Source organism: Nannobrachium achirus (assembly GCF_963921795.1).
Source record: "Nannobrachium achirus genome assembly, chromosome: 5".
Classification (NCBI taxonomy): domain Eukaryota; kingdom Metazoa; phylum Chordata; class Actinopteri; order Myctophiformes; family Myctophidae; genus Nannobrachium; species Nannobrachium achirus.
The window spans coordinates 52,523,461-52,537,923 of record NC_137814.1 but is presented as its reverse complement, the minus strand read 5'-3'; the positions used below and the strand labels follow the sequence as shown (position 1 = coordinate 52,537,923).

The 14,463-nt window shown below is 40.8% G+C and overlaps 1 protein-coding gene across 1 annotated transcript; it reads right to left on the bottom strand.

Moving 5' to 3' along the window:
• Positions 1-427: 427 nt before the first annotated feature.
• LOC308285161 (uncharacterized protein) lies at positions 428-13,951 on the bottom strand (the record flags this gene model as incomplete). Its single annotated transcript, XM_080725879.1, has 14 exons — positions 428-680; positions 2,652-2,714; positions 2,970-3,044; positions 3,261-3,323; positions 3,651-3,725; positions 3,818-3,886; positions 4,269-4,360; positions 4,512-4,527; positions 4,768-4,884; positions 5,171-5,413; positions 5,525-5,785; positions 6,019-6,327; positions 6,479-6,726; positions 13,869-13,951. 14 exons carry the CDS (start codon positions 13,949-13,951, stop codon positions 667-669), a joined length of 1,728 nt encoding a protein of 575 aa, XP_080582005.1. The 3' UTR covers positions 428-666.
• Positions 13,952-14,463: the final 512 nt, after the last annotated feature.

The window sequence follows — 14,463 nt, the reverse complement described above, 5'->3', positions numbered from 1 at the left end:
TCATGTAAGACCTATGACAACGTTTTATGTAAGCAGTTTTATTCTAAAGCATAACAATAAAGATGTATTTATTAACTCACATCACATCATTTGAACAATATGTATTAAAGCATAAACAATAAATAATTAGGAAAAAATCTAAACCATTGTTTCTTTGAGATTAATGAACGTAATTTTCAGACAGGTCAAAATCTGTACAAATAAGAGTTGAACATCTCAAAGAAAATGACTTAAACATTATTCATTATCATTGTCATACAATTTTTTTTTAAAGTCTGTAAAACATACAGTACACAGTAAACTATACAATATACAATACATTTTAAAGTTTATAATCTAGTTGAAAACATGAACTTGAATATCTACACAAACTAATAGAAATTCATATAATGATATGTGATATAATTTATCTAAAACCACAGTTGTAATAAAAAAAAAGTATCTTTTGTACACTACAATTTAATGCACTTGAATGAGGCAACCTGAGGCAACTGTAAAATAAGGTTTTATCGTTTTCGGTGTGTATGCATTTCTATCTGTGTTGTGTGCATGTTTGCAGGTGCATGTATATAGCCTACAGTAATATGTGCAAACTGTGGACATGTACATGCATGCATTTATTTTGAAGATCCATTTGACTTTATCCACGTGCCATGTTGGGTTGACCTACACGTGTGCATCTGAGGAGTTGAAACAGAGTAGCAATATACATTTAAAACAATAAACTCTGTCATTGAACATAATATGCTATATCATATTTTATCTACTGCTTTTGCTGGAAGTAATCTCATTCAATTTTGTCATTCACTGATTTCAACATAGACTAGAAATACGTAGCGTCATGGTTGCATGTCTTCACCATTACCAACCAGTTGTTGTTTACATCTGTGTCTGTCCAGACTTATAGTAGCTGTAGCAGTATGTACAGTAGTAAATGGCTGTCACCGGTGGAGGCATAAAAACCATGAACAAGGTTTTGTAATGTTATACTGTACACTGGCAGAATCTACTTCTTTCATGTTTGTTTGTGTGCTATAGTATCACTTAGAGACATGTTTCTCCATGGTTAGGGTTTTATGAGTCAATGGGGAGACTATTTTGTATGATCAAATTTGTATCTACGGATCAATTATTGAATATATCTTGCCAATATTTGGTGTTACTACTCAGTAAATATATAGGTTTATTGCTTTCTTCCTATGGCAGAGGTCTTCAACGTTTTTAGACCAAGGGCCCCTTAGCTGAGAGAGAGATGAAAATAGCCAATCTTCAAACGTTGAGAGCTTGTACATCTGCTATTTTTGGCTATAAAGTTAGCTCATGTTTTATGTGATGGACAGCCGAGGTGCAACACTTATCGAACTAATCTTGCTTGTGACACTGTTCTGTTGTACGACAAAGTATAAAAGTTAATCAGACTAATTGATTTACATGATTATTAAAAACAAAATATTCAACGTGTTTGTGTTTATTCGCATATACTCTGAAAAACCGTGTCGCTTGAGTGTCCTTCCTTCCTTCCGTAACCTCTGTGATGTCAGTGTGATGTCAGCGAGTTGTGACATCACTTCCTGTACGGGGCGGCTACACGAAATGTGGATAACACTATATATGGAGATAGTCCAGTCCATCATGTCATATGGGACTACCGTCGTAGACAGTAGCCAAAAGAGAAGGATACACAAGACTAAGAAAGACAAAAAAAGGAGGAGGAGGATAAAGATACCAAAAGGAGAGAGAAGAAAGGGTGGATGAGGTACAATGTGTCTCAGAAAAGAAAAGGAGGTGGCAACGGGGGCGGCTAGATAAAGTTATTAGGCCTGGATCCGACTTTAAGTCGACGCACAGGATTCCAGAAGTGTAGCGCTTATTATTTACTTTAGAAAATATATATGGGGGCGGCTGTGAAAAAAAGAGAAGAATAAAAAAGAAAAAAAGGAGGAGGAGGATAAAGATACCAAAAGGAGAGAGAAGAAAGGGTGGATGAGGTACAATGTGCGGTATCCTCCTTGTCAAGCTCGACGTTGGTCATTTGGACCTATACATGGAGAAATGGAGCGAACCTGTTTGGCCTAAACATGGAGATGTGGTACAGAATGACTCATATATGGGCATAAAAAGTATGTCATGTGACATCACTCAGACAGACAGACAGCCATTGACTCCGGCCTAACAATGGCTACTGTCTATGACGGTAGTCCCATATGACATGATGGACTGGACTATCTCCATATATAGTGTTCTCCACATCTCCATGTTTAGGCCCTATCGCTCACACCCTAGGTGGGGTTGGCGATAGGGCCTTTCTGTGTGGAGTTTGCATGTTCTCCCCGTGTCTCCTAGGGTTGATACCCTCACAAAAACATGAACAAACTCCCCCCAGAATGATAACAACTAGAATCGTCAGAGAAACGCTGTGGTTGGCCAGATAGTCAAGAATTGGCGCGACCTCGCCCTTTAGGGCGTGGTGAAGTTCATAGACTGACACTGCAGGCTCACACAATTTATTTTATTTTATTTATTATATGAGTGATATGCTTTTGACCTACCTCTCTTCTTCTTTGCTTTGCCTTTGTTTTGGTGGTTTTAAACCGTTCTACACAAAACGTTTTGTCAGAATGTATGTGGAGATTATACATAACACAGTGTACCTGTGGCTGATCCAGTCTTCACTTCAGAATACAAAGAGCTCTCAAGTGGATCAGCAGGCCTCTCTGTGAAGGAAACGATCAGTTAGAAGCAGTTGTATTTGTGTTTAACTAGCAAAATGTGTTTACTTTTTACTGTACACTTGTTTTCATGTTCAGCTACTGTTAGGAATACTATGTGATGCACACCCGAGGTGCAACACTTTGGCGCGACACTGTTCTGTTGTACGACAAAGTATAAAAGTTAATCAGACTACTAACACTGCAGGCTCACATAATTTATTTTATTATACCGGTATGAGTGATATGCTTTTGACCTACCTCTCTTCTTCTTTGCTTTGCCTTTGTTTTGGTGGTGTACCTGGGCGTAGGTCACGTCTGGTTCTCCTGTTCCTTCTGCAACACACAGGTGTTCTTTTAAGCAGTGTTTTGTCATATGGAAATTACTTCAAATCAGATAAATTGACTGTACAGGTAGCAGAATGGATCAGTTCAACCTGCAAAACCATTTGGTCAGTGGCTAATGATCATTTCCCACATAATCAGTGGAGTTAAAACCGTTCCACGCAAAACTTTGAACCAGAATGTTAGTGAATTATACACATAACATACCTCTGGCTGATCCAGTCTTCACTTCAGAATACAAAGAGCTCTCAAGTGGATCAGCAGGCGTTTCTGTGAAGGAAACGATCTGTTAGGAACACTTGTATGTTTGTCCATGCTTTGCTGATGCTACCGATACAAATAATTGTACACCGTTATGAAGACAGCCTGCACACACACACAGTGTGTGGTATCGGGTGGTGGTATTCACCAACTTTATGATATTCATAGACCTCTGCAGGGTATATATAATATATGGTGTAATTTCATCATGTGCATGAGTAACAACACAACACACAAGAACCCACTCATACACCCAGTGTGGGCTTTGTTCAAACAAACCATTTCTATAAGGTCATTAATCTAAATATATTAGTTTAATGTCATATTTTTTCTCACCCTTCTTCTTCTTGCCCATATGTTTTAGTTCAATCTGTGAATATGTCTCATCACTGGACTCAGCTGCAAGCTCGTCTGAGAGAATGAATCATAGATATCCATAATTCAATAACCTATTCAATAATTTCCTCCTAATCATATGTATTTCATATGTTTTGCTTGCTCACCCTTGTTTTTCTTGGCCATTAGTTTATCCTTTGAACATTTTGCATCACTGGACCCAGCTGTAGGCTCGTCTGAAAGAAGGAACCATAGATATCCTTAAATTCAATTGCCAGGTCAAATCATCTCCGCCCAATTAATGACTATGATTCTGTCAAATCTAGAAGATCAAAATCTAAAGATTTTGTCACCATCTAATGGTAAAGGAGAATAGACATGATCAGAGTCCTTCCATGATGTTACCATTGTTGGTTGAAACTGTAAACACTGAAAACGTATTGTTTTTAAATAGATTCAAGTAGAACACATGTTAAACCACATGTTTTTCTTATGGAAGAAAGTAGCTGCTGATTGATTGATTGATGGATGGATGGATGGATGGATGGATGGATTGATAGATAGTCCAATTCTCAAGTGTTATGTGACTGATTGATTGTGATTGGTTGAAATTCTGACCATGTTGAAGTGTGGAGTGTCCATCATCTGCACTTCCTCTCTGGTTGGTCATCTGGTCTGAGTCCTGATTGGTTCCCTGGCACTTGACAAATCTATTTCAAGATAAATATCGTAATAATATTTAAACAATATCTTCTCTGTCCATCTCTCCAATTAGAGACTCTCTCTCTCTCTCTCTCACACACACACACACACACACACACACACACACACACAGCCCTAGAAACAGAGAGCTGTACTTACCTGTCCCAACATGGTTCTGTAATAAAAAATAAAATTATAAAAATATGTTAAATATTGTAACACTGCAGCTGTTCAGTGCCACAATATACTGTCTGAGGGCAATTTCCCTAACCTGACTTTCGCCAGATGGTGACAGCATTGCGTTGCAAAGCAATGCAACGCAATGCTGCCACCATCTGGCGAAAGTCAGGTTACAATTTCCCAGCACAAGTTAAAATATTTTTTTAGATGCAGTCCGCTTTTGAGTGATTCTCACCATTTAAGGTTCTGTATCGATACAAAAGGAGCAGAATGATGGCCAGTAGAATCACAACAAGAAGTCCCACAATCAGCCCCACTACATGTGGAGAACTCCGTTCTGCTGGCCCAGATACTATGATGGCATTGAAAATGTAATAACAAAAAACAGCTCAATTGGGTATAGTGTAATGCCTCCAAACAATAGTGAAATAATCAACTATTGTAACGTGTGAGACCACTGTCATGTTTGTTATTATGTCATAGTTTTTCTTTAAGGAATTGAGGCTTTCTCTGCCTATATAACATTATGATCTATTATTAAATAATGGTATCTGTAAAAGCCTGTACCTTAATTTTAATTTGCATATTGTTAAATACATGCAAAAAAGGAAATGGGAAATTATTGTCGGTTTACTCACATCTCGCTGTCATCCAGCTCCGTGGCGATTCTTCTCCAGAATATGTACACTTGTAGAAGCCCTCATCAGACTTAGATACAGCAGGTATTACCATCTCTCCATTGGTTTTAGTTTGGACCAGTTCTTCATTTCTATAAAAGTCCACGTTGGAGAGGGACGTGTCTGTTCTGTGTTTGCATTGAAGAGTCACAGAATGTCCCTCAGTCACAGGGTGGACAGGACTCACCAGGATGACAGAACCATCTGTAAAAACAGTTAAACACAGTCCACATCTTAGGATTCATGCAGTGAAAAACACAAAAGACAATTTTAATCACTGCCGTATTGTAAGGAAGTGAATATAGTAAGGCTCACCATGTGCTGTGATGTTGACAGCATTGCTGTACTCTCCCAATTCAGACTCACACCAGTACACTCCACTACTGAGTGTATAGGGCCCAAAATTGCATGTATATCTGTCCATTGATACTTTGCTAGATGAGCACTGTGAAAGGGATCTGAACGTCTTCACTTTCCATTCAGTAGAGTTTCCCTCACAGCTCAGTGAGACAGACTCAGAGGTGAAGTGTTGAGTTCTGTTAGAACTCACTGTGAGAGAAGCTGAAGAATGAAGATCTAAAACACAATACAGGGTCAGAGGTCAGAGGTCAAACAAACAGCAGTGTTACAATGACGATGATGATGAGTGAACTAAACTCAATAAAAGTTCAGAGATTGAGAAAGAGATATAGTAAACGAGGGACTGAGCAAGAGAGAGGGAGAGTGAGAGGCTCATTCGGTCACTGGGTCTGTTCTGTATAGTTGTTATAGAAAATGTGTAAATGTGTGATGAATTATGAGTCACTCACCACCAGACCACACAAACTGAAGATTACTTTTCATAGTGTAATAAACTGGTTCTCCTCTCCCAGCTTTACACACATATCCTCCTGTGCCTGTAGCTCCATGAATGATGTAGGATCCCTCTACAGTTCCATTGTGGCTACCAGATAAGAGCTCATAAGTGTAGGAGTTGTACCAGTCTGTTGGTTTAGGAACAGCCCTGTACCAGTAGAACAACCAGCCTGCAGATGATTCTTTAACATCACAGTTCAGAGTCACTGAGGCTTCAGGACTCAACCATTGTGGAGACACACTCAAAACAGACTGGGGTTTGTCTGTTGGAAAGCACATATCTCTGGAGTAAGAGTTGTTTACTGTTTGACAGGACATGCTGTTGAAGATATTGATGTTTCATGCATTTTCTAGAGGCTGCACAAATAAAATAATTCACAATATTTTCTATATAACAGAAATATTCGTACTTACCTAACACAGTCAATTTAACAACATCACTCCATGTTGTTGAAGAGAGCAGGTCATCTTTGGGGCGACCCTTACACCTGTAGTCTCCACTGTGATACTTAGAGACACTGTTGATCCTGAATTCAGCTTGGTTTACTGGTCTGTCTGAAAACGAGCTGGTTGTGTCCCATTCATAATCCCACTCAGTGTCCCCTCTCCCCTGTATCTCACACTTGAGAGTGATGGTCTCTTCACTGAATATCTGAGGCCAACTGGACTGCAGGACCACAACAGACCTATTGCCCACTGTTTACATTAAGAAATCCTAATTAGAACGCAAAAGATAAAAAATGTGCAATATGTTTTTTTCTGTCCCACTGTATTTATTTTGTATAACAGCCAAATAAATTACTCACCGATTCTGTTCATGGTGACTGCATCACTGTATTGAGAGTAGTTAACTGGTTCTCCTCTCCCCCCTCTGCACCAGTACAGTCCTCCTTTTGACACACTGATTGGTCCTTGGTTGATCATTGTGGTACCTTGGTACAATGATTCATACCAGTATGTCCATCCAGATGAGCCCTCCACAGAGCAGGTCAGTGTAACACTGCCCCCTACAGGTATGTCTGTTTGGTCAGCTTTCAGTGTGGCTTTTGGTTGAGGCCTATCTGCTGTTCAGATTAGACAGAAAAGCCTTAAACTACAAACAGGCACTTCCTTGTGAACCGTGCCCTAGCTTTCACCATAAGTGGAATGTATCTTTAAAATCATGCTCTGACAATATTAGAAAACCATTTGACAGGAATGTACATTTAAAACATTAATACGCAGAGTAGAAAGAGAGCATATGAGTGGAATATCCCTTTTTAAAAGTAGATGAACTTTTAACAGAATTACCACTCATTGATGAATTCCAAACCCATGCCTAAACTAAATCCATACACTAACGAACAATAGTTACAATCTGACAATGAAAATAATAGACCCATATTCATCACTTAATCAATTTGAATGAAACCATACAATATCTAAGTTTTAATACGTAAAAACAAATTACAGCTATGAATTTAAGAAGCTGCTTAAACATTTTAGATTTTCTTAGTTTTTTCAGAAGAAAAATGTATAGCATACAATTTGTAAAAACAGCAACTCACCAGAGACGGCGATATGAACTGTGTTGCTGTATTGCGTGAATTGTTCTGTGTCCTTTATCCATCCACGACACCAGTAGCTTCCACTCTCTGAAACACTGGAGGGACTGAATGTGTAGGTTGACTGATCTGTCACCTTCAATACTTTGTTGCCTCTGTAGAAGTAGATCGAAGCTGTACTGTCCACAGTACAGGTGAGGGTCACTCTATCTGATGTCAGTACACTTGTTTTGTCTGCCGTCAAAGTCGCTAGTTGTTATTTATGACAGAGAAATAAAATAGAACTGTGTCAGTATTGCCTTAGTATTTCTCCTAACTGATAGAATAAAACACAGGGACACGAAGAAAAATGTAAGAAATAGGGTAAAGGTCTCTAGTAAGAAACACACACACACAAGCATGCACATGCGAGCGTGCGCGCACACACGCACACATAATACAGTATGATTTTGAGTAAATAAACATAATAAATGTAATTAGAAAATGAATCTTCACCTTGACTGTGTCCATAGGAGAGGAAGCTACTCAGCACTGAAAGATATTTGATGACATAATAAGAAGCTAATTCCTAATTAACTTAATACCAACATGGGAAACTTCAGTTGACTCAAGTTCAATAACGGCAAATAACAACAATAATGTGTCCATTCTGCTAACAATTTATGGATATCAACGCCATAATAAATGATTGCCATTAGTGGTTCCATCTTATAATGAGCATTAGTGAGGACAATTAATATGTTAATTAGAAGAGAAGTTTGAAAATGGGTGAATGTCTCCCTAAAGTAAGTGCATGCTTTGAAAAAAGGTCTAGTTTGCAATAAAATTATATTACCGTATTTTCCGGACTATAAGGCGCACTTAAAAGCCTTTAATTTTCTCAAAAAACTACAGTGCGCCTTATAGTACAGTGCGCCTTATATATGGATCATTCATTGACATTGACATTCCCTTTAGCACAGCTCCATCTGTTTGATGCATAACGCAACGGTAGCGTTTATTATGTGCGCCTTATAGTCAGGTGCGCCTTATATATGAAAACAGTTTGAAAATAGACCATTCATTGACAGTGCGCCTTATAATCAGGTGCGCCTTATAGTCCAGAAAATACTGTAAATTATATATCCAACAAAACACAGACTTGTGTAAAAATAAATGAATAGATAAATTGTGTTATATGATTGGACACTATAGAGTGTCTGTATATGTGTACTGTATATTGTATCATGGCTGTTAAAAGTAAATTCATCTATAATATTGTATAACGTTGATTCTATTGACACACTTTTACTGTGTCAATGCAAATGTTGTACAGCCATGTATTCCTTCATTGAAATGGATACAATGTGATTCTCTTAGATCAAATACTAGTTCAATAGATCTACTTAGTGATATATACTCACAGAGGAGCACGCAGGCCAACGTGTGCGCCATCCTTTCCTGAGATGAATGACTCTGAAAAACCTTTTCTACTTCCTATGCATGAGCTATACGTACTGCTGTTTGAAACAGGGAAATGAGAGAGAGAGAGAGAGAGAGAGAGAGAGAGAGAGAGAGAGAGAGAGAGAGAGAGAGAGAGAGAGAGAGAGAGAGAGAGAGACTGACTACGGCTATATAGTAATACGGGTAGAGATCTTTCAGATCTCAAAGTGCCACAGGGTTTAAAAACAAAGAGGGTTTAAAAACAAAAGCTTAATAAAAATAGTAAAGGCACAAGAATAAACATCTGCAACATATAGTAGTGCAGTTGTCTGGGCCTTGTGAGTAGGCAAAAGTAGATGACAATAGCAATACGTGTGGTTGGGTGTGCATCCTGTTGTGGTTTGCTCATCTCTTCTCTGCCTAGCCATGATGTCCTGTGTTGTTAACATTGTTGTGTGTAAGACAAACATCAACAAGCTTTGTATCTGTCAAGTTATTGCTAGTAATATTTGCTATGATGACTTTTGGAATGTAATAAAAGGGTAAAATGATATGGCCGCATTGACAGACTCAATACAGAGATCGCCATCACAGCCCTGCCTCCATCAGAGACCTAACCCCTGAAGAAAGTAGCTGTATCAGAAGGCATACCAGGACAGGTGATCAGAGCATGTGCTGCCTGAAACTGTTGGCTGGAGTGTTTACTAGTAACTTGCTGGGCTGGCTGACATGCATAAAAACTACCACCATTATCCCTGTGCCCAAACACTCATTATAGTAAGCTGTCCGAATGATTACCGTACCGTACCCATTGCTGATTGCTCTCACTCTTATAATGAATTGCTTTGTGATTTGACATAAACAATTCACCATCAACAAGTGCATGCTCTGCTGGCGCACAAGTAGGCCATACATGGCGCTTGTATGGCCTACTGGTGCTTGTGCACAAAGCACCTCGACAGAGTGCAGTCTAGTTTTCTAATTGAGATGGCCGAGCAACAGGCACAGAGAGGGGCTGATTGAACACACAAGTGTGGAGGTGGGGCCAGCGGGCCATTCAGCAGTGTGAAACTAAACTACCGTAAAAACCTCCATTGGCTGTCTGTCCGTCAGTCAGTCTGTCTGTCACGTCACACTTTTGCCCTGCTCATATCTCCGCCATCGTTGCCCCTATCCATGTGAAATATTCCACACACACTCCTTGCCTGCCAAATCACAACCTCCACCCATCAATTCTCACATGGCCCTCTTCTAGCGCCACCATGAGGCCAATTCTTGCAAAACACATTTTTGGACACTGCTCCTACAAACTTTGCCCTAAAATCACGCAAACCGGTACACACTTACCCTACGCTCATGTCATCAACATGGATCTCTCCCATTTAGCGCCACCTTCAGGCCGATTTTTAATAACACATGTTTGGACACTACTCCTACAGATTTTGCCCTAAGATCACGCAAATCGGTACACAGTATGTCTACACTCATGTCAGCAACATGGATCTGTCCCATACAGCAGCACCATCAGGCAGATTTTTTCAATCACATTTTTGGACACTGCTCCTACACATTTTGGCCTAAAATCACGCTGCGACCTGACGGTCGCTTGTTCTGTGGTTACACTCTTGAGTATAAAGTAGAGTGTTGTTTGTGTGTTTGGCATTACCAAGTGTAAAGCTCAAGGGTTGTGTGTGGGCACCAGTGTTCAGTGTCCTGTACCTTGGGAAGTGAGTGTGTTTGAATGCTGTGTTGTGTTTGGCCATGTGTCCTGTGTGCCTAGTCCTGTGTGTGAGCAGGCTGTCTCCTCATTTCTTTTCAACCCTGCAGTCGCAACATCTAGCCCTAAAGCCATGGTGGGGGGAACACCCAGCAAGTATTATGAAGCCAGGCCATTATTAGACCCCCACTTTTAATGTTACATTTTGTTTTTGGTTGTTCAACAGCACCAAAAAATAAAGAAAGAAAAATTAGAATAAAATTAAGAATAGTAGTGAAGAATAAGTATAATAAAGACAATAGCAAAGTATGTACCTCATGGCACAGCTTGAGGTGGTTGAAAGTGATTTGTGCATGGGCCCTACAAAATATCATATAATACTACTGACTGAGGAACTAAGGCCTTGAAGGAGAGAAGAGAATAAAGACTATAAAGTACCAGTTTTGTTGTTACCAGTTTTTGAGTCTCAGACTCAGTGAGATATTCATCAAGGGATGAATATACCGTTACCCGTATACACTATACAGCATATGCTCACAGAGTGAGCATGAGCCCCAACCACACCTGCTCAGTCCTCTCATTCCCTCATAGCAAACCGTCCCTCAGACAATAGCACAAAATATACACAACATGGATGTTTAATTAGATGTACAGTATAATCTAATTGAAATATGTCTTGGAATTGATCTAAGTGTGTGTGTTGCTTATTTTTATCAAGGTATTATGCGAAGCTGCTGTTGTTGCTGTAGCTGTACCTCTTTGAGGGCAAGTCTGTCTGTCTGTCTGTCTGTCTGTCTGTCTGTCTGTCTGTCTGTCCACCCTCCATCTGTCCTGTTTTGTATAAATGATTATGACACTAAAATGTTACTAGGGGGTGACATGAGGAATCTTAAGGAGATCTAAACCAGTAAGACTCCCTAATCGGGAGACACAATCTGTCAGTAGATAATGCCGGTCTTATATAAGGGTCATTTGTGTACGGTGTGATGTCATACTGATGTCAGCAGTGTGATGTCATACTGATGTCAGCAGCTATGTCTCTATATACAAACAAGAAAATGACTCACTATATAATTTATGTAACCTTTTTTTATGAATAAAATGTAATTTTGTCCAAAGAGTAGCCTATGTTAATACAATATAACGTATTCAATTGGTGGCTGTACTTAGTCTCCCTGCTCTATTGAGATATTTAGATCGTGTCAAAGGTCATGTCTCACCTAGACATAGGGTTTGACCTGATGATCAAATTTCAATGTATCCCCCGAGCAAGCAGGTCGGCTCTATTTGCTCAATGGTAAAATGTCTGCCCTTGGAAACTGGGTTCAAATCCAGGATATGAGGAAAGTTACATAGTGCTGCTTTAATTGTGACCGTCAGGTCGCACTTACTACCAAAACCTCCACCGGCTGTCTGTCTCTCCGTCCGTCCGTCCGTCCGTCCGCAACCGTTGCCCCGATCCATGCCAACTTTTGCACACACACTCCTTACCTGCCAAACTACAACCTCCAAGGACCCCCGGAGCTCCAGGGACCCCTAGGTCCCTGGGGGACCCCCAGTTGTAAAAAATGACCAAATGTCGGTCCCACGTCACACTTTTTCCCTGCTCATATCTCCGCAACCGTTGCCCCGATCCATGCCAACTTTTGCACACACACTCCTTACCTGCCAAACTACAACCTCCAAGGACCCCCGGAGCTCCAGGGACCCCCAGGTCCCTGGGGGACCCCAGGTGTAAAAAATGACCAAATGTCGGTCACACGTCACACTTTTTCCCTGCTCATATCTCCGCAACCGTTGCCCCGATCCATGCCAACTTTTGCACACACACTCCTTACCTGCCAAACTACAACCTCCAAGGACCCCCGGAGCTCTAGGGACCCCCGGGTCCCTGGGGGACCCCCAGGTGTAAAAAATGACCAAATGTGCAAAAATGACCAAATGACCACCCCAACGGGGCTGCTCACGGGGAATTCCCGGGGACCACCCACTCCTGGTGCTCCAGAACGGATGCAAAAGTGGTGACGCCCCCAGTGGAGGACCCCCTCCACTGCAGCTCACATAAAATGCCGTAACTCGGGCTAGGAGCGTCCGGGAGAGCCGGGGCCGGTACCTATTCGTCCGCCAAGGCAACGCGGAGACCCCACCCCTCATTTCTCACATGGCCCTCTTCTAGCGCCACCATGAGGCCGATTCTTGCAAAACACATTTTTGGACACTGTTCCTAAAAATTTTGCCCTAAAATCACGCAAATCGGTACACAGTATGTCTACACTCATTTCATCAACTTGGATCTGTCCCATATTGCGCCACCTTCAGGCCGATTTTTAAAACACATTTTTGGCCACTGCTCCTACAGTTTTTGTCCTAAAATCACGCAAATCGCTACACAGTATGTCTACACTCATCTCATCAATATGGATCTCTGTATACTGTGACCTGACGGTCGCTTATCTCCCGATTAGGGAGTCTTACTGGTCATTATTCAATATCATTGTCATTGTCCGGTAGTCGCCGGAATGAAGGTCTCCGGAAAACGTGGAAGAGTCGCCAAGGAAGGCTCACCAATTTCGGGGGAATTCTCGCCTGCCAGACTTGGTATTGTCGCCGACAGCTTTTACATGTCGCCAACAGTGTTGCCGATGTGTTTGGAATACTCGCCTATATTTATAAATCATATACAAACAGCATAGATGGACCGTGTTTTCGTTTCATACTTTTTGAATTCCGGACTTTTACTTGTAACAGGGTACGTCTACAATACATTGCAGTATTGATGAAGTAATACATTTTATTACTTTTTCCACCACTGGTGAAAATAGAGAACATAGCTCCTGCAATTTAACCACTTGAACACACCTATTCTGGGGGGAAAATTTGTTAAAAACGGCAGATCTAAAAGCTCACAGTGAGCTGCAATGTGACGTGTTGAGAACCTATAAGTGCTATTTTTAGCAAAGAAAGTTGGGGTAGATGGAAGAAAGTGGCCCATGTAGAGAAGTCTAGGGTTTAAGAGGTTAAACCTTTACACATTTCTGCCAGGAAGAGTCACAGAGGGAACTGAATCACTGTTAATTGAGACAGACTGAATCAGCATGGCACTGCTGGTCTAGATACTCACTGATCTCTGAGAATATCCCCATCCTGGTTGGGGTAAAAGGCCAGTTTGAAGATGTGGTTCATAATGCTGCGTTCGATAGCCATCTAGACATCTTGCAACTGGTCCTCGCTAGTATACTGCCAGATGGCATCAGGGACCATGGCACCATACAGGTAGTGCAGAAAACCCTCCACTGCTGCCTGCAGTCTTGTCATCAGCCGCTGTGCACCCCTGGAAGGCTGTGGCGGGAGGCAGAGAGCAATGCAGTGTGCATTCAGTCTGTCTGTTGATTACCGTTTTAAAAAAGAATATAAAATAGAGAGAAAATAGCCAATCTACAAGCTCACAATGTGCCATATTGTGAGTTTGTAGATCATCTATTTTCACTACTTTTGTGCAACACTTGTATGATGAAGTAAGGGCATTAATTTATGAAAACATAACACGTTGAATACAAGGTTTCTGCCTGAGAGCAAGAATAGTGAGGGTAGTGTGTACAAAAGAGAGAGGTCAGCATCAGATCAGCCTGTGTCGCCTCCACATAAGAATGTGAATGATGGCTGCAGAGATGCTGTGTTATGAATCAATCCACTGTTAGCCATTTGAAATGTGATGT